This window comes from Diceros bicornis, chromosome 39 (assembly GCF_020826845.1).
Source record: "Diceros bicornis minor isolate mBicDic1 chromosome 39, mDicBic1.mat.cur, whole genome shotgun sequence".
Lineage (NCBI taxonomy): Eukaryota > Metazoa > Chordata > Mammalia > Perissodactyla > Rhinocerotidae > Diceros > Diceros bicornis.
In genome coordinates this window covers 18,171,409-18,198,896 of record NC_080778.1, presented here as the reverse complement: position 1 = coordinate 18,198,896, position 27,488 = coordinate 18,171,409, and the positions used below count along the sequence as shown (strand labels likewise).

The following is a 27,488-nucleotide window of genomic DNA, read 5'->3' as shown; positions in this document are numbered from 1 at the left end:
CCTCTGTCTTTCCTTGTTTCCTTCCTTCCTTCCTCCTTTCCTTCTTTTGTATGTTGATTTCTGATTTTAATGAAATTGCCTCTAGTGTTTATCATTAAGAATGTTGTCAGTTCAGTTTAAGATAGATATTTTTAACCATGTTAAAGAAATGTTTTCAAATTGCTGGCTTCTAAAAAAGTTCTTAAAAATCAGGTTGGGTATTAAACAATATCAGATAGCTTTGGGAAATCTTTGAAGATTATTATATAATTTTAAAATTTGACCAATTCTTGTAACATAATAGATTAGTAGATCTTCTAATATTTAATTATCCTGAATCCTTTGGATAAATCTTATTTGACTATAGAAGATATGTTTAAAATATGTTGATATATTTAAATTGCTAACTCTTTCTGTAAAATTTATAGGTGGGATTTATAAGCGAGATTGATTTTTTTTTTTTTTTTGCTCTGCTATCTTTGTTGAACTTTAATAGGATTATACTACTTCTGCTCAATAAATTGGGCAGTTCTCATACTTATATATATTCTGAGACTCTTTATTTAGCCTGGGAATATTGTTCTTTGAATATTTTAAAAGTTCACCATCTGAGCTAGGATACATTTTTCTGTAAACATAAAATGCTTTGATAATGTTTTAACTTTTTACCATAGTCACTGATCTCTTTGTCAGTTTTGGAAACTTACTTGTTCCCCCCCACACACAAAATTGCCTATTTTATCAATTTAAAAAAATGTATCTACAGTTAATTATATAAAGCTTGATACAGTTAAAAATGTCTCTTTGTAATTGCTTTAGATATGATCTTAGTTCTAATTTTGTTAAATTGTGCTTTTGTTATTTACACTTGCTAGTGTACATTTTATTTTTTTCTCTAAGAATCAGCTCTACTGTGTATTTAATAAATGCATTTGGATTTTTAGAGAAACATTTAAAATTTAAAAATAAAAGAATTTAAAGGTAATTGTAATGCTAATTAGAAAAAAAAGTTTCAGAAAAATTAGTTACTTGTATTGTATAACATTTTATTGAGAATCAACCCCATGAATTCTGGGCAACCAATTTTACTCAGTTTTCAGTTTCTCAAATTGAACTATGTGTTAGTAGTGTTAAAAATAATAGCATGGCACAGCAGTCTTCAGAGCAGCATTATTCACCACAGCCAAAATGTGGAAGCAACCGAAGTGTCCATCAGTGAATAAATGAATAAAAACATGTAGTATATCCATACAATGGAATATTATTCAGCCTTAAAAAGAAATGAAATTCTGACACCTGCTGCAACATAGATGAACCTTGAAGACATTATGTTAAGTGAAACAAACCAGACCCAAAAGGAGAAGTACTGTATGATTCCACTTACATGAGGTACCTAGAATAGTCAAACTCATAGAAATAGAAAATAGAGTGGTGGCTACCAGAGGCTGAGGGAGGATGGAATGGGGAGTCAGTGTTTAGTGGGTACAGAGTTTCAGTTTGGGATGATGAAAAAAGTTCTGCAGATAGGTGATGGCGATGGTTGCACAACAATGTGAATGTACTTAATGCCACGGGACTGTGCCCTTCAAAATAGTTAAAATGGTAACTTTTATGTTATGCATATTTTATCACAATAAAGAAAAAAGAATAGTATGCAATCACATTTAGGCTTAGTTTAGATAAATTGTTTGAAAACAACAGTATCATAACTCACTAAATATATTGAGTGGAGTAACAGCCCACACTGATGCTTAGCATGTAGTATCAAAGAGATTTTAAAGGCCGTCGTTTTGTAAAAAAGCACTGGCTAGCTTTTTTTGTCTACAGAAATACTCTTGTATGTTACTATTTCCAAGGAAATATTAAAACGGGGAGATTATCCTGGATTATCTGGGTGAGCCCAATGTAATCAGAAGGAGATTCTATCTTCTCTCCTAATGGTTCTGCCAGTGGAAGAGGGAGGCAGAGGTGGAGGTCAGAGTGATGAGAGGTGAGAAGGACTTGACCAGCTGTTGCTCGTGACAGTGGTTAGCATTACCTAACTAATCACAATTTTTAAGATCACAAAATATAAGAAAAATTAAAATATATAACCTCTGGCCTTTCCAGAGTCCAAGGTTGGATCTAGACACACACAAAAAAAGGGTTTTAGTCTTCCCACACTTGTATTGAGCAATCTCAAAGTCCCAGCTGGGCAGATCAGTCATCGACGAGCCTTCATACCCAGGAGGGAACTGATTATGGACTAGTTTGCTGAGTGAACACTGTTGTCTTTAAGGAGAGAGAGAAATGAATGCAGTTTCTTCTGCTCCCCTCTCTTTACAGCTAGAAAGACTAAAAACCTGGAGAGTCTCTATGATTGATTAATGTTTCAAAATTAACTTATCCTCATATGCAATAGGCTGAAGTATGTTTACTTCCATTTTGCCAGGTGTTATGGGTTGAAATGTGTCCCCAAAGGGATATGTTCACGTCCACCTGGAACCTGGGAATGTGATCTTATATACAAATAGGGTCTTTGCAGATGTAATCAAGTTAAGATGAGGTTATTAGGATAGGCCCTAGTCCAAAATGACTGTGTCCTTCTAAGAAGAGAAGAAACACAGAGGCAGAGACCCGCAGAGGGAGGGGATGTGAAGACGCACAGGGAGAACATGTGACTCCAGAGACTGGAATGATGTGTCTACAAGCCAAGAAGCATCAAAGACTTCTGGCAACCACCAGGAGAAAGGGCTGAAACAGGTTCTCACCTAGAGCCTTCAGAGGGAGCATGGCCCTGACAACACCTTGATTTAGGACTTCCAGCCTCAGAACTGTAAGACAATACATTTCCGTTGTTTTAAGCCACCCAGTCTGTGGTACTTTGTTACAGCAGCCTTAGGAAACTAATATACCAGGCACCACCTTAAATGCCAAGCGGCCAATGCCTTTATCAAGATCTCCCTTGTCAGCCCCATGGCCTAGTGGTTAAGTTCAGCGCACTCTGCTTCAGCAGCCTGGGTTCAGTTCCCCGGTGCAGACCTTCAACGCTCGTTGGCGGCCATGCTGTGGCAGTGACCCACATACAAAATAGAGGAGGATGGGCACAGATGTTAGCTCAGGGCCAATCTTCCTCAGGCAAAAAGAAGATTGGCAACAGATGTTGGCTCCAGGTGAATCTTCCTCAACAACAATTAAAAAGAGCCATCTTGTTCTGTCAAAATTATGCCTCATAATTTATTCTTAGAGGACAAATAAGATTGAGAAATAATCACTAGTTCTGATGATAATTTCTTTTTCTAATTTGCAGAAAAGCAATAATGAATCTCTATGGGAAGAAAATATACTCTTGGTAAATGCCACATAATATTGCTCTGGAAAATGTCATTTTTCTATTAAAAAATATCCTTGATATTATCAACATAGAGTTTTTGTCTTCTTGTCTAGAATGCACATCCTCTTGCTTGTGGCTAAGATCTTTCATATAAAGACATGGTTTTCAGAAGATAACCCAATGCAGTGGTTGGAGAATGCCTGTCATTTTTCTTTTGTGGGCCCCAACCCCTGAACTGGCAGTACCGCTTGGACATTGCTTGGCTGAGGAAAAGCAACACTTGGGAAACTCCCAATCTCAGAAGTCCTGTTTTGATAGGGGCAGAGACAGTCTCACTTGATGAATCACATTCCGGAACAATCCCCAGCTTGGTGAGACCCATATTTTCTTTCCAGCTTTTTTCCTGAGAGCTCTTTCTAGTGAAGAGCCTCTCTCAGCCAGGGAACCCATTGCTAGCCCCCACTTAAACGCTCATTGGTTTAAATAACACACAAGCCTGTGAAATCCCAAACTCTCCCCAGGGCAAGCAGGGAGTGAGACAAAGTGCGGATTGGAATACATGATTGGCTGAGAGAAGGAGAGATGTGATTTTCGATTTCCACTCCACAACCCTCCCACGTCTGACCTTATCACTTCCACCACCTCCAAATTTTATGCAACATTTTCCTCTTCCCCGTGCCACAATTTTCTCCCCAGCTAAGACTCTGTTAGCTCTCATCTGAACGGCTGCAACGGTTCCTCGACTGGCCTTCCTGGCCACAGCTTTCATGGGCACCTGATTTTGTGACCAGATGAATTTTCCTTAATATAGTTTTAAAAACATCACTTCCGTTCTTAAAACCTTGGATTTATATTTACTGGGAGTTTATTATGTGCAAGATACTGTGCTTCATTCAGACACCATGTAGGAAAAAGTTTCAGTAAGCGTTTGATGTTCATGATACGTTGCTCTTCTGGATGGCGTAGAGGGCTTGGGCTTGAAGAATCTGAATTTGGGGTGAAGCATGGAATGTGAGGAGAGAGCCTTTCCTCAAGCCCAGTAGTTCTCAAACTTTAGCAAGCATCAGAATCCCCTGGAGGGCTTGTTGAAACGCAGATTATTAGGTCGACCCCCAGAGTCTCTGATTCAGTGGGTCTGGGGTAGGGCCTGAGAATTTGCATTCCTAACAGATTCCCTGGGGATGCTGAAGGTGGTGATCCAGGACCACATTTTGAGGACTTTGTTCTAACTCCTTCACTGTGCCTTAGCCATGGTGTGTAAGCACTGTATTTTCTTTTCTCTTTAGGGTGCTGGAATTTTTTTTTAATAAAAAAAATCATGGTAAAATACACACAACATAAAATTTACCATCTATCTATGTCCGTGTAACCACAGAGCGTAGCTCATGTCAGCACCAGGATAAGAGTCTTTTCCTGTTGCAAGTTGCCAAATATGATGAAAAGCATCCATCCAGCATGGTTGCCCCTATTTTTCTTACCCTCTAGGGCTATTGATGATTTCAGAATGCCCCTAAAGACTTGTTTTGCTGGCCACATGGTCTGAAAACAGGAGATTCAAGCAACACCTTAATCAGCCAACCAGCCACTGCACACCACGGGCTATTGGTATTCCATCCCGAGATGGAGGGGCTGCCCACACCCTGCGCCCACCCGTGCACTGTAATCCATTCCCATCCCCCCATTTCCTCTCGGTTTCATCCCGTTCATGGCGCTGACAAGAGTTGGGCTCTGTGGTTACGGGACAGAGGATCACTCTGATCTGTTGAAAGTAAGGAGCCATGGGGGCTGACACTGAGCTAGACCTGGAACCTGCCAGGGACTCAAATGCCAATGGCCCCTCACTCTCTCTTTCCTCATGGCCTGTGAGGTGCTGCTTCTTCCAGGTCTTGCCTCTCTTGCCAATGAATGGCTTATTTATTCTTTACTTTGGTGGGATGGAACGATGAGCTGGCCACAGCATGGGCTGCTGTGTGTCATATGGACTGGCTGTCTTGGGACAGATGTAGGGTTGGATCAAATGAGACCAGACATGGCCACCACTGAAGTCCTTTCAGAGGATGATGGGAGCGTCCTTCCCTTAGAAGAGCTGTGGGCACGGCAGACAGTGCCACCACAATCACAACGTCCCCTGTGGAGCCCAGTTTCTCCATAGTAAACTTTGCCTATGATCTTATACGGCTCTCTGGAGTTAGAACCAGTACAACATGCACTAAAAAAAATTGTCTATCATAAAAAAAAATTAAAATATATAATAAAACAAAAATATAAAAAAAAAGACTATTAAGGGGCCAGCCCCATGGCCTAGTGGTTAAGTTCACCCACTCCACTTCGACGGCCGGGGTTTGCAGGTTCAGTTCCCAGGTGTAGACCTACGCCACTCATCAGTGGCCATGTTGTGGCAGTGACCCTCATACAAAATAGAGGAAGATTGGCACAGATGTTAGCTCAGGGACAATCTTCATCAGCAAAAATAAATAAATAAATATTTATTTAATTTTTTGAATAGGAAATATATTCATAATAGTTGAAAATTAAAAAGTTATGGAATAGTATACAGTAAAATTCTTTCTCCCACCTTGTCCCACTTCTCTCCAATTACCACACCTCCGCCAAAACAAGTAACCACAGTTGTTTTTTAACTTTTTATTTTGAAATAAATATAGATTCACAAGAAGCTGCAAAACTAGTATGGAGAAGTCTCAATATAACCACTGTTTTAAATTTATGGTATAATCTTTCAGGAGATGTTATGAATATACAAGCACATAGAAATATATGGTATTTTCCACCCTGTTTTACTCAAATGATATCATGTCATACGTAATTCGGTACCTTGCTGCTATGGACTGGATGTCTCTGTCCCTCCAAAATGATATGTTGAAGCCCTAATCCCCAAAGTGATCATGTTAGGAGGTGGGGCCTTTGGGAGGTGATTAGGTAAGAGGGTGGGGCCTTCTTGAGTGAGATTAGTGCCCTTAGAAGAACAGACATGAGAGAGATGATCTCTCTCTCTCTCTCTCTGCCACGTGAGGACACAGTAAGAAAGCATCCTCCTGCAAACCAGGAAGAAGGTCCTCACCAGGAATGAAATCAGTCAGCACTTCGATCTTGGACTGCCCAGCCTCCAGAACTGTAAGAAATAAATTTCTATTATTTAAGCCACCTAGTCTATGGTATTTCTGTTATAGCAGCCAAAACTAAGATGTTTGAGGGGAAAAAAAAAAGACCCACTTAAGTTTTTATATAATTAATCAAACTGTCATTTTAATTTTTTTCTATAACTTTCCCTGGATGAAAATTTTTCTCTAATGCAAAATGTGATAATTTCTTTATATGTTGGCTCAGGCTTCATTTTTTTAAAAAAAATCAAAACCTCAGGGCAGTGTTTCACAAACATGCTGTTTCAAAATGCAGATTATCAGAGCTCTTTCCTGGAAATTTTCTTTCAGCAGATCTGAGTTGGTGGCTGGAAATCTGTTCTTTTAAAAACAATTATTGTGTGAGAATATATTGATTGAGTACATAATTTAAAAAAGTGAATGCCCCCGTGCATTACCAGACCCACAATACACCCTGAATGAACAAGGCTGTGATCTTTGCTCCTTTGCAAAGTCCTCATGGAGTTAGCTCACTTTGTTCCCTCCCCCTCGCACACCTCTCTCTTCCTGCTTTCCATCTCCCGGCATTCCCCAATCCTGTCTCCGTTTGTTTAAATACAAGTGTGGGAAGTGTGTGTGCTGTTCAGGAGCAGCCTCGTGACTATGTTTTTCCTGACTCCTGTCTTGGCAGCAGTTGTCTGCATTTTGATTGTGTGGATCTTTAAAAACGCTGATAGAAGCATGGAGAGAAGAGAGGAGGAGGCTAGAGCCAGGGCCGAGGCTCGTCCCCGGGTGGATGAAGACTTACAACACAGCACTGACCTCGACCAAGTGGAAGAAGGTAAAGACACTGGCAACGCTGCGTAGCTTCCACCTTTGCATTTTTATGATGAGTGCAAGTAATTGGCAGGGCTGATGGAGAGGAAGAAACATACACAGGTCAGTTTCGTCACCAACCTCTATTGGGCAAACAATTTAGTGTGTGACAGAGGCAGATGGTTTCTCTCGGGTGTTCAGCTTGTCACCTGCTGGCACCAACCCCCCTTTATTCCTGGATCCTCAGTAAAAAGCTGTTGAGGGTCTGGCATTTTCCCTGGCTCCAACCCTGTTCTGGCTGGTAAACTCTTTCTGAAGGGGCACAGGCTGGCGGTGATGTGGGGTAAGTGGTCAGGTTCTGATCAAGAACTTTGAAATTAAAAAGTGGCTGCCTTTCACTGTGCCAGGCCCTGCGGGTTAGAGACAAGAGTGGCTGCTGTCCTCGAAGCTGAGTGTCCAATTCAGTAGACAAGGCAACAAACAGGCAGCCAATAGAGAGTAACAAAGAGATGTACTGGGTAGAATTGATTATAAGGAGTTTCCAGAAGGCCTGGGGGCACGGTGGGGCAGTTAGGAAAAGGTCAGACCAGGCCTGCTGGATTAATAGGATATAAGAGCAAGGATAGGAGGCATCTCTGGTGAGAGGAGCTGGAAAAGCATAAGTACAGGGACGGAACACCTTGAAAAGATGCTGAGAAGATGGGAGGACCACACTGACCAGGGAAGGGGTGAAATGAAAGGGATATCGAGGGCAGGCCAGGCCGTGGTAGTCCGAGAAAGCAGAGGCGACAACGGAGGCAGGCAGGAAGGGGAGATTCCTGAAGAGCCTTGAGTAATCTGTGTGGGAGGATGGATTTGATTTGGAAGAGGCTCAGTGATGGCTGCTGGCTAGTGATGGCCTCACCCTTCAACAGAGGCCACATGGAAGTGTGCATCCGTGAGTGCATGTGTGTATGTGTGTATGCGTGTGTGTGTGTTCTGAGTTGCCCTAATCTCAGGTTTCAGGGGTGGGGTATACAGCCCACATTCAGTGCTGGGAGCCAGCAATGCTGAATGTACAGCACAGGAGTCAAGCCCAAGCAGCCTCCTAAAAGGGCTGCCTCTTACTCTTATACATTGAAGGATATCCCCCCTGAACCCCCATTAAGCCCAGCTGAGAAGCACTTCCCTTATTTAAAGTGATATCCATTATGAAGCTGGGTGATGATTTGATCTGGTAAGGGTGGCCTGGATGGTGGTGGCAGTGGGAATGCAGAGGAAGGAGTGAATCAGCGTGAAGTTAAAGGAAGAACAGGAGAGTTTGGTAATAAATTGGATATTGGGAGAAGAAGGAGAGGGCAAGGTTTGGAGGCTGGAAGAGTCAGAATGACACTATCACAAACGGGTGAGGGAAGAGGATCCAGTTTAAAGGAGAAGATGTTCAGTGTCCTCAAGGACGTGTGAGATTCGAGAAGAGAGTGACACATCTAAGCAGAAAGGGAGAGAAGAGTCTAGGTGAGTGATCCAGGCCACAGAGACTGAGTGGAGAGTCACCAGCATAGGGGTGACACTTAGAACTTAGAAAACTAATGAATTCACTAGGGGAGTATTGCTGTGGAGAAAGCTCAGGATAGAACTCGGGGGGCACTTGCAGATAAGAGGAACCGTAGGGGGAGAAATGGACTACAGAAAAGAAGACATGGGAAAAGAAGCTCCAAGATCATCCCAATAACAAGCCCTTCTACAGCACTCACTGTATGCAGTGTCGAGTTTCACATATAGTAAGTCACTTAGTCTTCACAACAGTACAGTGAGGTAGGCACTATTATTATCCCCATATTACAGATAAGGAGACTGAGGATCCAATAAACTAAGTCACCTCTCCCAGCAGGTAGTGGTAGAGCCAGGACCCAGGAAGTCTGGCTCCAGAGTCCAGGCAGATAGCCAGTTTGCTAGGCTGCCTTTCCAATAGGAGAATGATCTAGAACAGAGGCGGCAGGAGATAGCCAGCAGAGTTAAAAATTCCCTGAGAGATCAGAGGTAGTGTGTATTGAGGAAAGGTCACTGGATTTGAAGAGCCAAGAGTTTGGGGGACACGAGAGGGATTGATAAGGCCGGTGGGGAGTCAGAGACCTGGGGCTGGGCCTGAAGGCTGGGAACACAGGGCAAAGCTATATGGCCCTATTCTTGTGCTCTGCCTGATGATTCATTTTTCAAAATCCTGTGTGCTCCTCACACAGAGGAATGAATTGAACATGTGTGGCCCCCTCAGCAGCCATGAGCAAATCTTCCTCGAATGCAGAGTTCACAGTCTGTTGTTGGAATTTTTGTTGTCTACATAAGTGATACCTGCTGAGGTCCCACAGGTGGTAGGTGAGAACCAATCTCTAAACTCAGGCTCCTCTGCCACCTGATTCCATGCTCCTAACCACTGGATGGGTGGACATGGTCCAAGAGAGGATTTGCTGCTGGTACTGCAGGTTCCAAAGGGCGTATAATTGGAGAAGAGAAAGGATTCAACTACTGAAGAAACATGGAGATGGTTTTGATGAGGGCAAATAGATACCAGATACAAACCATTTTGAAAATTAACAGTAAGAAACAAAACAGTAACATAAGTATTGTACGCCATTGTAGTGTGAGTTAAGGAAAATATGGGTTCCCATTCCAACCTCATCCAGATCTGATTCACAAAGAATTCCTACTCCACGATCATAGATCAGGGAATCAGCATGTGTGTGGGCAGGTAGGGGGATGGTGGGAGCATAGAGAGGCCATGCTTATTAGATGTCGGACACTGACTTCCTTCAGGGACCACTCAAACGTGGTGTCCCGTTAATACCTTCAGTTCCTTGTTTATCTGTAGCAGAGGTCTAAAGAGAAGAAGTTGCTGATGTTTATCCCAAAGTGAAAGCCTCATATTGCCCCCCTAAAATGGACCAAAAGTCCTGCACAAACTTTCCCTAGTCAGGTCCAGATTCATGCAAGCTCATGGAAATGGGAGAAAAAGATATAAGGAACACATCTCACGGAGATGTGTCTGCTTTAATGATGGAAGAAATTTTTCTCCACTTAGCTTCACTGGGCATCCAAAAGCTGTTTTTCTAACTGAAATTTTGATTGTCCCAGGTTGTCCGGTCACTGCTAAGAAAGGCCTGTGTTAAAATTGTTATCTAGTGTGAGTAACACCTGAGAATAAAAATGTTCCCACAAACTCAGGAGAGGACAGATTTTTATGCATCCATGGTAACAAGCAGCTGTCAGAACTGGTTTCAAACCTGTTCAATGGATCAACGACAACTCACCTCAGTAAAAGCTTGGCAAGCCAACAAATGAGTGGCACCCTCTTGCTTCCGAAAGCCAGCCAATCAGGGATGGACTCACTCCAGTCCCCGCCCTTCTGAGTGCCAACCAATCAACAACAGTCTCAGTGAAGTAATGCTGTTCCTACAGAAGATGTCAATTCCCTCAAACCCCTGGAAGTCCACCAGGCCCTGAACGCCATCCTTCCCAACCAAGTGGTGCACTAGAGCTGGGCACTAGGCCCAGCAAGAGCTAACTGTTAAATATTCAAGAAGTTTGTGGGCCATTTGTTCAAACATCAGTAGCTTGAAGTCAGGCCATGATGGGAGGATTTATACCATGGAAACTGGCAACTGCTATAAACCGGGGCTCTTTTTTTCTCCTCAGAGAGCTAGTTTACCAGCACATCACTGCCAAAAATACTACATAAGGTCAGCATTCTGTTGTGTCCACAGAGACTGAGCTCCACCAACATATAGCTCTCCTTTGCTATAGGAAGCAATAAATTCTGATCTGTCTTTTCATTTCATCATCCTTTGACACACCCATCCACGAATACTTTTGCATGGCTAATTTTGAAAGATTGGTTTACTAAGACTCCTGTAAGACCTTAAGGTTTTAGGACAAAGGACAGGTAAGTTCAGATGAGAGAAGATTAGGAAAGAGAAAGGACTTGGATGGAGGCATTATCCTTGAGATCAAGTCTGGGTGGGTCCTAGTAGGGGAGAGTGAAGGTCAGCGTGGGGACACTGGGGATGTCACAAGAGGTGAAGGGGTTCAGAAACAAGTCTATCAACTTCACTCAGGATAGCATTACTCTATTTAAGGTCTTTCCATCTGGGCACCCTCAGACTCTCCAGCCCGCACCCACCTCGGGAGCTGCTAGTGAAATAGTCAATCTATACGACAGCTAGGGAGCCGAATGACTGAGAGGCCCATGGAGATGCAGAGCGATGGCCGAGGTAGTTGGGAAGGAGGCATTCTTGGAGCAGATGTCAAGCCCTGAAATTGCTCCCATCCCCACCTTCAGAATCTGTCTACTGTGAGAGCTGCATCGCCCTCAGTCTTATTAATATTGCTCCTCAAGTCCCCCCCCAGAGTTGCAGGGAGGGAACAAGGATGACACGACACAAATGGCCTTTTAGTTTCATAGCTAGAAAATATCTAGCTCATTTGCAAAGATTTTGACGTAGAGGTGCAAAACACAAAAGCAATTTCTGGAGAGATACAGCCAGAAAAATACCTTAGTGTTAAACATTACGGGATAGACATGGCCTAGAATGACTTGACTATTAAACCTAATTATGGTGCCTTTTAGGGTTCCTTGGCATTAAAGCAATGATAAAGGGTGAGTTGTTCTTGGTGTTAATAGCAACCCCCAAGTGTGGCAGCACAAGACTTATATTAAAAAGCAGACCATAATAGCATGCATTTGTTTTGGAATATGTAGGCTTTAGACCTTGAATGAATCCCTCGGAATGGCTTGGCTGGTCTCGGGTGGAGGCAGAACAGCTATGGAGTTTTCAGAGGTTGTTCTCTTTCTTCTTGGTGAGGGCCACATTCCTCGGGGGCAGTCAGGAGGTCAAGGGGAAGGAGAGAAGTGGTACCTTTTGAATTGGTTCACTGCCCTGTGGTTCCCTCCATGCTTTCTCTCCAAGCCTGGCTCTGCCTGCCTCTTTCTCCAGGCAGGACGTAGACTTTCTGCCCCGGGGGGAGGACTCCAGGATCAGCAGCTCCCCAATGTGCAGTGCTCGGAGAGCCCTCAGGACCATCCCTCCCAGCAGTGATTCAGACCATTTGTCTGCCCTGCTCAGAGATAATGGCCTGGCTGCACCGAGAAGGCTCACACCCTTCATTCTGCCAGAGTCAGAGTGCAGACCCTGGACTTGAGAAGCTTCAGAAACTGCCACGTCACGCACCTAGGCTGCCTTTCGTTTATACAAATTCTGAATGGATCTGAAGAGTAGGTAACTTCCTTTTTAAAAAGTTAAGGAGGCGTTTCATGCATTTGCTCATTTACCACTGACTGACTACAGAGGTTGCCAGACTTCATAACAAATGGTGTAGAGACTGTCACTGGTGTTGAAAGTCTTTATTGACACCTCTGATAATGTTCAGGGTTGATATTGATGACATCTGGGGTGGGTTCAGAATTGATTTCTAGAAAGCTGGTAGGTGTTGCCACTCCATTATACCTTCTTCCTTTTAACTTAGTGACTGGGCCTTCTCATTAAATGTGTACAGTGTAGGCCCCAACTGCCCCGGCTAGTAAGATGCAAAAAGAAGTTTCTCACTACTAGCTATCAGCAAACCGTGATACCTGCTAGTATTGTGGTCAGATTCTCAGTCTCTTCGACGTCAGTCCCTCTGGCCTTGCCTCTCCCAGGTCCTCAGATGCCTAGCAGGGAAGCCTGTGGGTGTGAGTGTGGGAGGGGCTTAGTTCTCTGCCTGAATCCCACCTAGCTGTCCCAGACCCTCAGGAGCAGCCCCTGGATCATCTTGCTCTCTTCCCTCTGTTCCCATTGTCATTCTCATCTTCACATGATGGCTTCCAAAGTGACATCTCGCCTTCTGGACATTTACTCTCATACTGGACATCTCCACTTGAGTGACTCACAGCCTTTTGAATGTGACAGTGTTGATTCCTCTTCCTACTTCTGCCCCACTGCCCCCAAATGGTTCACTTCTCATCCTCTTATCTCAGTGGATGGTTCCACCCTCTACCCAGGCGCTGAAGCCAGCAACCCGAGAGTGACCCTCAGTTCCTCCCTCTCCCTCCCCACCACCTCCCACCACACACCTTAGCAAGTCTTATCATTTTTATCTCCAGGATGCTTCAAGAATTGGTCCACTTCTGTCTTTCTGCCACCCTGCTGGTCCAAGCCAACATCATCTCTCACCCAGGCTATTGAATAGCCTCTTTATGGTTATTCCATTTCACTTTTGTCTCCCTCCAATATATACCTTTAAAAGTGTAATTTAGATTATGTTATACTTCTGCTCAATAGCTTTCTGTGCTTTCTTACAATACCTCGGCTTAATCTACAGTCATTAGGAGTACATTCTATGCACCCACACAAGTAGGCTCTTGCCTACTTCCCCATCCTTATCTAAGCAATTCTCTCCTTTGCTCAGTAAGATCCAGCACTTTTGGCTGCTCAGACACGCCTGAAGCACACCATTCCCCATCCCCATCCCCAAATACTGACTCTCTTTTATCCACAAGTGTCACCTGACCTGCCATCCTTTCAGAGAGCCCCGTTTTGTCTCCCTTTCTGGACCACCCCTCCTTTGTCTCTTCATAGAGAATTAATCATTTTCATAGGAGTGGTCACAGTTTGTACTTCCATACACATATTCATTTGTTGATTCGTTTAAATGTTTAAGTGCCAAGTATAAAAACCGTATCTATTTTGTTCAACATATATCCAGTAAATGCACAATAAAAACCTTGTTGAATGAATTGTATATTTCGGCCTTCTGTGGGAGCTTTACTAAATGTAAACTGTAAATAACATTTTACTAAATGTAGTATGTACATTACAATGTACATAACCTTTTGCTAAATGTTATACATAGTATATTGTGTTTTGCAAACATGTAATTTTATCATTAAAACTGGTTTTTCCCCCCAAACTAATCATACTCACCAGAGAATTTTATTCCATCGGGTCACCCTTCCCCCAAAAAACACCACCAACAACAAAAATAACAACAAAACGCTGCAAAATCATTGCTATCGGCATCTCCTGAACAGAGACATAACAGGAGAAAGTTGCTCAGTCCCCCTAATACGGAGATCAGCTTCAGGTCCTGCCTCACTTTTTCATGCTGTGTTTCTTGTAGCAAATGTTGTAAAACTTATGTAATCCAAACGTCTGATGAGTTCACCCTACTCACCACACACACACAAAAAAAAAAAAAAAAGGAAAGGAAGGCTGAATCCTCAATTCCACATGCTTTGGGAAGGCTGATGCCCTCTCAGGGATTTCCAAGAATTTCCAGGGGACTTGCGCTCTTGGGGCCAGCTCTGGCTCTGAGCTTCAGGACCATGGACTCCTGATTTCTCGTGTTTTCTTCTTCCACTTCACACAATTTGCCTGTGGAAATCACCCCTGTTTCTTCTTTCAGTAATTTCCCAAGTTCCCAACTACTCACTCATTGTATTAACATTTGGGGCGGCCCATTCTTCTTTCTAAAGGTGCTTTGAGTCTCTGTGTTGTAGGCCTGGCTTTACGCTTTTCTCCTCAGATTCTATTCCCCTCACTTCATCATGCAGGGTGGCTTAGCTCCTCTTCCAAAGACTCGCTCCTATGCTCAGAAAAAATTAGGGGCCATCTACTCCAGGGACATAGAAAAACCAGTAGAGGTTTAAAATTGTGCGTCCTCTCTTCTTCCCTCATCAGTCTTGTGAAGGAAAGTGAGCAATATGGAGATTTATTTTCCACTGATTTGAATTACGCTACTTTGCTCAGAAGACAAAAGTATCTGTAGACCGTTTTCTTTACACTTTCAAGTTCTCATTCATTGTTTCAAACTCGAAATCTTTCTTGAAAGCACTGATATTTTATTTTATTTCTTTGTTTTGTTTTGTTTTTTTAATTTTTTGTTTATTGCAGTAACATTGGTTTATAACATTGTAAAAATTTCAGGTGTACATCATTATACTTCTATTTCTGCATAGATTACATCACGTTCACCACCAAAATACTAATTACAACCCATCTCCACACACATGTACCGAATTATCCCTTTCACCCTCCTCCCTCCCCCCTTCCCCTCTGGTAACCACCAATCCAATCTCTGTCCCTATGTGTTTGTTTATCATTGTTATAATCTACTACTTAATGAAGGAAATCATACGGTATTTGACCTTCTCCCTCTGACTTATTTCACTTTGCATTATACCCTCAATGTCCATCCATGTTGTCACAAATGGCTGGATTTCATCGTTTCTTATGGCTGAGTAGTATTCCATTGTGTATATATACCACAGCTTCTTTATCCATTCGTCCCTTGATGGGCACTTAGGTTGCTTCCAAGTCTTGGCTATCGTGAATAACGCTGCAATGAACACAGGGGTGCATGTACCTTTACAAATTGGTGTTTTCAAGTTCTTTGGATAAATACCCAGCAGTGGAATAGCTGGATGTGGATCTCCATACTGTTTTCCATAGTGGGTGCACCAGTTTGCACTCCCACCAGCAGTGTATGAGAGTTCCCTTCTCTCCACATCCTCTCCAACACATGTTGTTTCCTGTCTTGTTAATTATAGCCATTCTGATGGGCGTGAGGTGATATCTCATTGTAGTTTTGATTTGCATTTCCCTGATAGTTAGTGATTTTGAACATCTTTTCATGTGTCTGTTGGCCATCTGTATATCTTCTTTGGAGAAATGTCTGTTCAGGTCTTTTGCCCATTTTTTAATTGGGTTGGTAGTTTTTTTGTTGTTGAGATGCATGAGTTCTTTATATATTTTGGAGATTAAGCCCTTATCAGATGTATGGTTTGCAAATATCTTCTCCCAATTGTTAGGTTGTCTTTTCGTTTTGTTGATGGTTTCCTTTGCTGTGCAGAAGCTTTTTAGTTTGATGTAGTCCCATTTGTTTATTTTTTCTATTGTTTCTCTTGCCCAGTCAGACATGGTGTTTGAAAAGATGTTGCTAAGACTGATGTCGAAGAGCGTACTGCCTATGTTTTCTTCCAGAAGTTTCACAGTTTCAGGTCTTACATTCAAGTCTTTAATCCATTTGGAGTTAATTTTTGTGTATGGTGCAAGGTAAGGGTCTACTTTCATTTTTTTGCATGTGGCTATCCAGTTTTCCCAACACCATTTGTTGAAGAGACTTTCTTTTCCCCATTGTATGTTCTTGGCTCCTTTGTCAAAGATTAGCTGTCCATAGATGTGTGGGTTTATTTCTGGGCTTTCGATTCTATTCCATTGATCTGTGTGTCTGTTTTTGTGCTAGTACCATGCTGTTTTGGTTACTATAGCTTTGTAGTATATTTTGAAATCAGGGAGTGTGATACCTCCAGCTTTGTTCTTTTTTCTCAGGATTCCTTTAGCTATTCGGGGTCTTTTGTTGTTCCATAGCATTGATATTTTAAATATGAAACAAGAATATTTTAAAAATTGGTTTTGCTGTTGTACTTTAAAAAATGATATGGTAAGAAAGTCATGATAAGGATCTACACCTCACCTACCTGAACTTTCACTGCATTGAGAAAGTTCAAGTGTCTTCTTGTTACAGCACAAAATTGGGGTTCTCTTGCACAATGTGCATAAAAAGCCAATTAATTACAGCCAATTAATTACAGTATCAGCCTTTGGGAAAAGAAATCAGCTTTATTCTGCAAGATCGATTTGCAGGGAGGCAGAGGGCATGTGCCCTCAGGTCTGTCTCCCCAGTACAGGATTTGGGGCAAAATATAAGAGGTTAGGGAGAACAAGCTGGCATGCAGAAACGCTGGTGGAACAGGTTTTGATTGGTGGGATTCACGCATTTATAGTAAAGTTCTAAACATTTATAATGAGGTTCTAAACTTTTATGACGAGATTCTAAACATTTTTGATGAGGTGGGGAAGGAATTTTAACACCAGATCTTCCTGAATGAGGGCCCCCTCACTTCTGATAAAAATCCGACTTTCAAGTTCCAGTCGTGTACCAGTACTTTGGTTCCGGATCTTTGGTTCTTTGGTCATTTCAGGTCAAGATTTCTTCTTCTGTGCATGCTCTGACTGCATGACTTTGCACGTTTTCTGAAAGACAATTTCTTAATCACCCTGTTGATAAGAGATGGGGTCAGATGAACTGGTCCTGGAGGGCCCGCCATTACATTCTCTCTTTTTCAGATGTTCTTACCTAACAGTTCTGGTCAGTTGATCTACTTTTGATTTCTTTGGTAATTAATTTCTATGGTCTTTCATTTAAAAAAAAAATTGGGAAATGTAATATATTTACTGGAAAAGTGTATAAAACACTCCTTCTCCAGTGACAAGAGTTTCTTGTGATTTAGAATCATTCTTCTCTTCTTGGTGCAGAGAGGGAGACACACACAGAGATTTCCTTTATAAAAGTAAATGTCTCTTACAAAAGACTAACTTCTACCTGGGTTTTCAGAGCCTCTCCTGCGTCTGCTGTTTCTTAAAAATAATCAGCTCAAAGTAATCCTTATACCAAAGAGGCATATTTTGGGATCGCGTATTCTGCTCCCCTTCATGACCAAGGGATCATTTAATTTGCTGTCTTTCTTGTTCTTAGCTGGAGATGCTGATGAATCGCAAGAGTCAGAGGAAAATGTTGAACACATTGCATTCTCCCACATCCGGTACCCTGAGAAGGAAATGGTTAAGAGATCCCAGGAATTTTATGAACTTCTCAACAAGAGACGGTCTCTCAGATTCATAAGTAATGAGCAAGTCCCAATGGAAGTCATTGATAATGTCATCAAAACAGCAGGTCTGTAATTGCACATGGGGTCTTGGAGAATGCCACTTGCAAGTGACAATACTGGAGCAATGTTGAAGTTCACACACAGTGAATGAAGCCTAGAGTGACACATTTATCTATAAGGTCTTACCCAGGTGTTGACTGACTGCCAGAAACATAAGGATTTCCACTTTCTACAAACTTTTGACTGTTACAAACTTCTTGGGAGCAGATGTAACAACAATTCCAATTTCTGAAATTATTTATTATTGTAACTTTTATTAAAGATAAAAAAATCTGAACACACTGTTATACATTTGAAAAGAAACATCCTCTTACTTCCCTCTCCCCTTAAAACACACGCGCACACACACACACACGTTCACTTACTCACATTTACACATTTCTCCTTTTGGAACCAAATTTCTTATATTACACACCATGATGCTCTAGTGCTGTATTCTGTTGAACGAGCAAAATTTACTCATGTGAATTTGCAAAGTAAACCAAAGCAAGGGAAATCCATATTCAATGTAAATTAATATCTCCACAGAGGGAAAAAATGAGAATTACAGAAAAAGAGGGAGGAGATATAGGAGAGTCTACCTGAGAGTCTCCTCTGATTGGAGTCTTATTCCTATATAAATCATATTTAAGTTCATTTGCAGAAGTTATTGCATGACCATAGTGATTCCATTGCCCAAACCAAAAGGAAGCAAGAATAAAATATTTCATTTCAGTTAAGAATACAATTGTGCTAGATTGTTGAGTCTTTTATCTAGCTAATAGCAGTTACTTCTGTGTATATACAGTCATACACCACATAATGACATTCTGGTCAAAAATAGACTACATATACAACAGTAGTCCCATAAGATTAGTGCCGTATAGCCTAGGGGTGTAGTAGGCTATACCACCTAGGTTTGTGTAAGTATACTCTATGATGTTCGCACAACAACAGAATCACCTAACGACGCTCTCAGAATGTATCCCGGTGTTAAGCGACACGTGAGGGTATCTGTATCTATATATGTGTGTGTGTACATATGATGTTCAGATAAATTTGTCATAATTGAAAACATTAGTGAACAATTTATTTCTCATGTTCAGTGACACAGATATTCAGTGAACAAACAACATGGGTCCTAAGTGAATTGGAATCACTCTGTTCAGAAATTTGGGCTGTACGTTTAGCTTTTGACTTGCATTTCACAATCCAATCATGCCCTCTCCACCGTGGGGAGTGTGGAGGGGCAAACAAGAACCCCATCAAGGCTGGCAGGCCTGACGCCCCCTCATGTAGAATTTGGGCCATTAAATTACTAGGAAGAAAGGAATGGTTGCTTCTGATATATCCCACCAGTGGGTCACTGTGGCCTACCACTAGGAACAGTGGGCCATCTCCGGGACAGAGGAATGACAACTAGATCAGAAGCTGGCGCAGGCCCTAGATGGAATCTTAGAGGGAATTCAAGTCATTTGGGCACCGTGATACACTATGAAGCTTTGTCCCGCGACACTGGGACTGATCCACGTGTGGGCTGAGGCTTTCTGACGCCCGTGAGAGCTGGAAAACACGCTGTTGTGTGTACTGAGCGCCCAGGGCCAAAAGATCTCGTGTGTCCCCAACAAGATCACAATCCGCACAGTGCCACACTCAGAGCTTTGATAGAAATACTAAACCTTTTATAGTTTAGCTGCATTTTGAGGAGTGTTTTAAAAACCATTTTACCATCTAAATTTTACAATTTTCAATAAGCGTCATGATTTGATCCTTTTTCAAGAATATCAAAGCAGATGACTTTTTAGAGAATTTTGGCTGCCAGAATTTCCCCTCTGATTTCCCTTAGTGGCCGTGGTAGTTACTCAGGGATGTTTTCTCCCACATAATTAGAGAACCAGTGATAAATTCCCACAGCCCTAGAACTAGTGGCCTTGAGTTCAGTCAGTTGGTTTGGAGACCCCTAAACTGATGCTGAATGAAATGGAGTCGGCAGCAACATACCAGAGTCTCCTGCCAAGTGCTTGGTTCGCCAGATGATCTAACTTCATTTTGAGCAAGCATGAGTTATCATGTTTATTCTTAATTAACATTCTCACAATTCCCTGTGATTTTTAATTTCTGATTTTAATTTAATGGGTTGTAGGAACAGCCCCAAGTGGGGCCCACACGGAGCCCTGGACCTTTGTGGTTGTGAAGGATCCGGACATGAAACATAAGATTCGAGGGATCATTGAGGAGGAAGAGGAAATAAACTACTTGAAAAGAATGGGACACCGATGGGTTACAGACCTGAAGAAACTGAGGTACAGAAGTTGGTGGAATTAGGGATGTTTGGTTTGGTTAGGGATGTTTGTTTCACTTCATTTTAAGAAATGAAATAACTATGACTTCAGTTTCCTGGTTTTGTTTTAGGTATTAAAAGGTTCGCTGCTGCCTCTGGGAGGAATTGTGGAAGTTAAGACAGGCTTTGCCACTGCGTTGCCTTTAGCTCATAGATCGTGGAGTGGTTGGGAATGCTAGACGGAATCAGACCTGGTTTCAGATCTTGGTTTTGGTTTTTCAATTGTAAGACCTTGGGCATTTATTTACTCTCTCTAACCATATTAGTCTAGATTCTCCAGAGAAACAGAATTAATGGAGAGAAAGAGAGAGACATAAAGAGGGAGAAACAGAGAAAGAGATATTTATTATAAGAAATTGGCCCAGATGATTATGGAGGCTGAGAAGTCCCAGGATCTGCAGTCAGCAAGCTGGAGACCCAGGAGAGCCAATGGTCTAGTTACAGTCTGATTCCAAAGGCCTGAGAAACAGGAGAGCCAATGACGTAAGTCCAATCCTAGGCCAGGTCCAAAGGCAGGAGAAGGCAGATGACCCAGCTTGAAGATAGTCAGGCAGAGAGAGAGAATTCTCCTTTACTCCACTTCTTTATTCTATTCAGGGCTTCAACAGATTATATGAGGCCCACCCACATTGCAGAGGGCAATCTGCTTTACTGGGTCTACCCATTCATATGTCAATCTCACCCAGAAGCACCCTCACAGACTTGCCCAGAATATAGTTTAACCAACCATCTGAGCCCTCCATGGCCCAGTCACATTGACACATAAAATTAACCATCACACTAAGCTCCTGTTTTTTCACCCAAAGTGATATTGTTAAAAACTTGGTGTCAGGATTAAATAAGATAGAGGCTAAGATTAGGGCCTCCAAAACTAGACTGCTTGGGTTCAAATACGCGGTCTCCCACTTATCAACCTCCCTATGCCTCAGTTTCCTCATCTGTAAGATGGAAATAAATCTAGTATTTACTTCATTATGAAAATTAAATGAGTTTGTAAGCATGTAGAATGGTGACGGCAAATAATGAGCCATATGGGGCTTTGGTAAATAAATAGGCTCTGACCCAAATAATTATTAGCAAACAAAACTTTGCGGACTTATTTCACTTTTCTCCCATCTGCAATGTAAGATGGAAATATTTTTCAGGATCTTGAGTGAAGTAGGTTACAGTTTGCTAAAGCGGTCACGTCTTCCGAGTGATCTTACTAAATAGACTTTAGTTTTAGTACTTGTTTAGTAAAAGTAGAAATTTAGTACAAGTATAACATCCATTAGGCATTGGTAGCTTTGTGGGCTTCCTTGTCTCCAGGAAAGAAGTGGAGTGCAATTCTGTGTAACTCGATTTCCTTTCCTCCGATCTTTCCTCAGGCTGAACGTGAGGAGGGTCGGCCCAGAGATATTGGTCCCGACCTCTCAGAAGGGAGGCTAACTCAAGTCCTTGACACTTAGAATGTAGAGGTGCTCATGTGTCTGGCTGTCAGCGGTGGGACTTGAGTGGCCCATTCTGGCACCGGCCATCCTACTCCCCACTGCGATACAGCCTAAGAAAGGGCGATCGCATCACAGTCTTGGGGGGTACGGCGGGACTTCTCATCAAATAGGACTGGGGTGATGGGCCTCTTGGCCCTGCTCCTATTTCATTTATTTGGCCCCAGAGAACAATTTTTTCCTAAGATATTTCAACTCTATCCAAATTGATATCTTATGGAGTTATCATTTATTACCGTGCTCTGGAACAAGTGTAGGACATTAATAATGAATATATAGATCTTATTGCATATTCTTGGGGGAAAAAATAGGATGAGTAAAATTCCAGTTGAGTTTCTACTCTTAGAGAGATGCTGTGCTCTGGGAGCAGGCAGTACGCACAAAACGCTGCCAGCCTCATCATTTTCCCCTAGGAAGGCAGAATTAGCTCCTTTCTCATCTCTGTACTCAAAGCACCTAATACACACTTTCCATGCTTCGAAAATAGCCATGACCACATAGTATTTTAATAATTAGTCTACTTTTCTTCTCATGTTATAGGCATATTTTAGAAACCTTTGTTGTACACCGAAATACTCTTAAGAATCCAATTCAAGTTATAGACTTTCTCTGCAGACAATATGTACACACACATATACATAAAAACTCTAGGGGTCCAGGGAGCTCCGGCTTAAAAAAGTCTTCTACTGTACCATCTAGCAGAGTGCTGATGCATAGTAGGTAACTGAATAAATGTTTGTTAAATTGAGTTGCAAGTGAGTATATGTCCTGACATCCTGTTTGAGTCAACTCCGAAACCCATGTGACATTTAATTTTTATTACTTTTTTTTAAGAGGAAGGGAAGTAGTTTTGGCTAAACTTGGCTGAGTTGGGGTTTAGAAATAAAAATAGCCACAATTCACTGAATATCTAGTGTATACTAGGCCTTATATCAGGAACTGAAACCCTAAGTGACATTAAAGGCTCGATATACAATCTGGGCCCAACCTATCTGCCAAAGCTTATCTTTTCCTGCTTGCTGCGTAAGCCCGCCACCCCAAGCAGAAGGTGCTACTGGTCCTTCGTTTAACAGGCCTTGTACGTTGCTATCTTTTTACTAGCTCTACTATAATGTCGTAATAAATTCTCGTAAAATTGAACATACTCAAAATATCAGATACCAATGTATGCGTAGGCAAAATAAATAAGTACAAATATCAGTAAAAATTACTAACCTGCCTTGGAACCTAGGTAAATTGCTTATTCTTCATCTCATATTTTTAAAACTTCTTTTGAGTTATTCACTGTAAAATAATATTAGTAATATTAGTAATAACAGTAGTAGTTAGTAATATTGCTAGTAATAGCAGTGGTAGTTAGTAATATTGCTAGTAACAACAGTGGTAGTTAGTAATATTGCTAGTAATAACACTAGTAATTAGTAATATTACTAATACTAGTAATAACACTGGCTAACACATACATGGCACTATGAACTGGGTACTATTCTAAGCACTTTTTCTGTTTTAGCTGATCTAACCCTCACAATAACCATATGCGGTGAGTAATGCGGGCTCCTAATGCACTTGGTTTGTATTTCTTTAATAGCACTTTCCAGGCTTTATTTTGCTAAATTTGGCTTATTGTCCTTTTGGTTATAGGATCCACCTTCGTATCTTTCAGCATTTCACGTGTCTTGCCGTACTAGGCCCTTAGGAATACATGTTAATTGAATTGAATGACCTTGGATAGAAAAAGATGAACAAGACACAAACAAAAATCCTGCTCCTTTTCAGTATACACATGAAAAACAAGTAAACATTTTTATTTTCAACGTAAATAAGCTAAGGTAAGTTAAAAAGAGAACAGAAATCATTAAAAGCAAATCTTCTCTGGAATATCTTTTTTTCCCTTCAGAACCAATTGGATTAAAGAGTACCTGGACACAGCTCCTGTTTTAATTCTCATTTTCAAACAAGTATATGGTTTTGCTGCAAATGGCAAAAGAAAGGTCCACCACTACAACGAGATCAGTGTTTCCATCGCTTGCGGCATCCTCCTGGCTGCCCTGCAGGTATGTCACCCTCCCACCCAGCCCAAGAGAGAGAAGTCATACTTGGGGGCCAAACGGTGGCCTTATTCACAAACGTCCGCTGAGTTTCTAGTTCAGGGACCTTTGGAAACTGTTTATCTAAAGTTGAATTCCTAAGTAAGGTAATTCGATTGCGAAAACTGACTCTGGAAACCTGGACTGGTGAGTGTGATGGTTCAACACGCTGGCGTTCTTCCTGAAAATTCACTTATAACATCATTTCAGGGTCAGAGAAATGCTCGTTGTGCTCTCCTTCATCTGTAACAACACGAAGCTTCAAAAGTTTTGGCAGACACTCATGAAGAGCTTTACAGCCTGAGGTTCCAGGCACTGGTTTCCTAGCTGTGTTTCCTGTTGTTGTCTGAGCCAATGGAATGATTACAAAGCTATAAGGAGGACTCTGTCACAGAGTTCCTTCCCTGAGAAGTTGAGTTTACACTGTATTGCATTAGAAAGATGTCCATGTGCTTAAAAATTTCCATCTACATAGTAGCTAGACCAATGCTAAGCATGAAATAGAGCAGGATTGAGGTACACCTTTCACGTAATTCCATTCATTCACTCAACAAGTATTTTCTGAGCTCCTTCTACGTGATGGATCCTGGGAGGCACCAGGAATGGGGGCTTCACCAACTAGTGGGTATTGGGGTTCTGGGGTGGAGAGTGACAGTAAACACATAAAACAAACAAAGCAAACAAGATTATAAGAGTGAATGATCATGCTTTCAAGGGACAGTCGATTCCAAAACACCATGTGCTTCTTCACTATCTCAGTGAAAAATTCGTGTGCCAAAAACATCTTACGAAATATAGTCATGGTTACACGAAAGAGGAATGTGTTTTTAGATTGCTTGAAAAATTGTCCTAAAGGAACTGGCATCTTATTTCCTTCCTGATTCTGTAAGCAGATAAATAAAGGAAGCACTGTGCGAAGTCAGACCGCAGGGCGCCGCCATCCATCTTAGGGTCCCTGAAGAAGTCGGTTAGGCCTGGAGCAAGCTCAATTCACAATTCACAAAGTGGCTCCTGCGCCTTCACATCAGCAGCCTTTTTCACCTTAGCGTTGAGTTTGCCGCCCTCTAGCTTTCCATAAGGCATACTTCTGAGCATAGGTCATGATTTGTGAGGGAGGAAAGAGAAGTCTTCCTGAAGCCTCCATCTGGACAGGTTGTGTGGTGACTGCAGGGCTCTCAAAGGCAGTTCCAGAACTTACTTCCGGCTCAGGCTTAGCCGTGGCCGTCTGACTGGAAAAGCAGCGGGGATGGAGAGGGTCAGCTCGGGAAGTGTCTTGAAGCTACACGTGATTTTTATTAGATGCTTATTATCTGGGGGTCTTGGGGAGAGTCTGATGGAGTGTTTCCTCTACCTCCAACGTATCCCTTGGCCACTGGGTCCTCTATCACTGGACATAGGTATTTTCAGCTGAGGATGATGCTCTGCCTCCATTGTTGGTCATCTAATCACAGGAACTTGCTCTTGTATGGGCCTTCCCTTTGGTGTAGTTGGATTCCCCAAATTCCTTTCCATGAAATAACCATTCCTATTTCTTAAGCATCAATGAAAAATAAGACTAGTATTTTTCTTCTTCGAGAAGCTTCTCACAGTTGGGTTAAAAGATAATGGAGGCAGGGGAGGTCGAGGAGAGCAGTAAGATTCAAGACACCCATTGCCCAAGCTGGCAGCCTCTTTGCTGCCCAGCTTCAGGAAAATGATGGGACAAGCAGGTCTAATAGGGACTAGAATGTCCCCAGGCTAGAAGCAGAGCCGTGACTTTGCCACTGACTTTAAAAGGTTTCTGTTCCTCTCCTGTTCTAGAATGCAGGACTGGTGACTGTCACTACCACTCCTCTCAACTGTGGCCCCCGTCTGCGGCTGCTCCTGGGCCGCCCTGCAAATGAAAAGTTGCTGATGCTGCTCCCCGTGGGGTACCCCAGCAAAGAGGCCACGGTGCTCGACCTGAAACGGAAACGTCTGGATCAGATCATGGTGACTGTGTAGGCAGGAGACCAGCAGGGAGAGGCTGGAAGGCGATGCCCCTGCTCCCTCTCCTGTCCCTCTTGGGTCTGTGGGCTGCTCTTTCTCTGGGCGTTAGGTCTCCCCAACATCCACTTCACAACGGTGGCCACTCTGTGTGTCAAGACGCTTTTCCACGTTCTCCAGCACTTTGAGTCTGAGAAGCCCTGCCTCTGATAGACAGTGTAACCAGGTGAACACATAGACTAATAGGTCAACAGAGACATTCTCTTCAATTTCTCATCCGCTTTGGAAATGCATTAAAATTTCACCAAGAACATGCCCTGGTTTTAAGTTTTTTTAATTGTTCCAGAAAAATCACTGGTGATTTTTTATTTTACTTTTTAATTTTTATTTTTATTTATTTATTTTTCCCCCAAAGCACCAGTAGATAGTTGTATGTCATAGCTGCACATCTTTCTAGTTGCCGTATGTGGGACACGGCCTCAGCATGGTCGGAGAAGCGGTGTGTCGGTGCGCGCCCGGGATCTGAACCCGGGCCGCCAGTAGCGGAGCGTGCGCACTCAACCACTAAGCCACGGGGCCGGCCCTATTTTACTTTTTAAAAACTCACATAGAGGAAAGAGTCATCAGAAAATTTAATGTCGTCCCAAGAATTCAGTGATGTGATGATTCTTGAATTTCAATTTAGACTACTCAAATGGCCTTCTGCCCTCTGATTTCTCATGGCTTTTAGGCAAAGGATGTACTTTTGAGATACACTCTTTTACAGAACTCCATGGGTATTCTGCCAGTTTCAAATAAGTAACCATCAAAATAACTAAAACATCACAGAGCAGAACAGAACAGCACATGCTCGTAGGTGAGTCTGACAGGCAACCATCTGAACACGTAAATGGTTAGTTGCACCATGCAGTGGTGTCTTGGAGGTGGCTCACAGAAGCTGATTGTCAAATATTCAGGAATTTTGCGAGCCAGTTATTAAGCCACTTGTAGCTTGAAATTGCCCGTGGTGGGAGTATTTATACCCCCCCTTTCGGCAGACACTACAAATCAGGGCTTGTTTTCTTTTTCTTAAAGAGAACTATTTTCCATACACAGCCCTGTGTCTCCTTTCTTTTCCACTGCACCGACACTTATCCTTTTTCTCCAGGTGGCAGTCAAGTTGTTTGGAACTGATGGCTTCACAAGGTGCCAGGTTGGGAAAGCAACTCTACTCACCTCTTTAGCCCTTCCACTGTCCATTTTCTCTATTTTTTTTTACTTAGTTCTCTCCAGAAAAGTTTCTTGCTTCTTTCCATTCCATTTGTGAGTCACACGGTGCAAGAAACCCCTTAGCATCATTGTTAAGAGTCAGAACTGGGGGGTGCCTGCCGGGTGGCGCAGTGGTTATGTTTGCAGGCTCCGCATCGGCAGCCCGGGGTTCTCAGGTTCGGATCCCAGGCATACACCGACGCACTGCTTGTCAAGCCGTGCTGTGGTGGCGTCCCATATAAAGTAGAGGAAGATGGGCACAGATGTTAGCCCAGGGCCAGTCTCCCTCAGCTAAAAGAGGAGGATTGGCGTCAGATGTTAGCCCAGGGCTAATCTCCTCACAAAAAAAAAAAAAGGAAGTCAGAGCTAGTGGTAAATCTGTATTAGAGAAAAAGGAGACTTTTTTTCCTTTAAAATATAATTAGAGCTTACAAGAA

The 27,488-nt window shown here is 42.4% G+C and overlaps 1 protein-coding gene across 2 annotated transcripts; it reads left to right on the top strand.

The window, feature by feature from the left end:
• The first annotated feature begins 7,053 nt into the window (after nt 1-7,053).
• IYD (iodotyrosine deiodinase) lies at nt 7,054-26,730 on the top strand. 2 transcript variants are annotated; one of them, XM_058534309.1, is made up of 5 exons: nt 7,054-7,231; nt 17,752-17,949; nt 20,067-20,226; nt 23,649-23,805; nt 25,639-26,730. In XM_058534309.1, the coding sequence occupies exons 1-5, from the start codon at nt 7,054-7,056 to the stop codon at nt 25,819-25,821; spliced, it is 876 nt and encodes a 291-aa protein (XP_058390292.1). In that variant the 3' UTR covers nt 25,822-26,730. The 2 variants fall into 2 exon arrangements, with proteins under 2 accessions (XP_058390292.1, XP_058390294.1); XM_058534311.1 differs by lacking the exon at nt 7,054-7,231 and having other exon boundaries at nt 17,758-17,881.
• The last annotated feature ends 758 nt before the right edge of the window (nt 26,731-27,488 follow it).

What these genes read in the sequence shown, in the direction of transcription:
- IYD (XM_058534309.1), top strand. Translation starts at nt 7,054, where the DNA reads ATGTTTTTCCTGACTCCTGTCTTGGCAGCAGTTGTCTGCATTTTGATT. An exon ending in ACAGACCTGAAGAAACTGAG is followed by an intron (nt 20,227 to 23,648) that starts GTACAGAAGTTG and finishes TTTTCCCTTCAG; the next exon opens with AACCAATTGGATTAAAGAGT. An exon ending in TCCTCCTGGCTGCCCTGCAG is followed by an intron (nt 23,806 to 25,638) that starts GTATGTCACCCT and finishes CTCCTGTTCTAG; the next exon opens with AATGCAGGACTGGTGACTGT.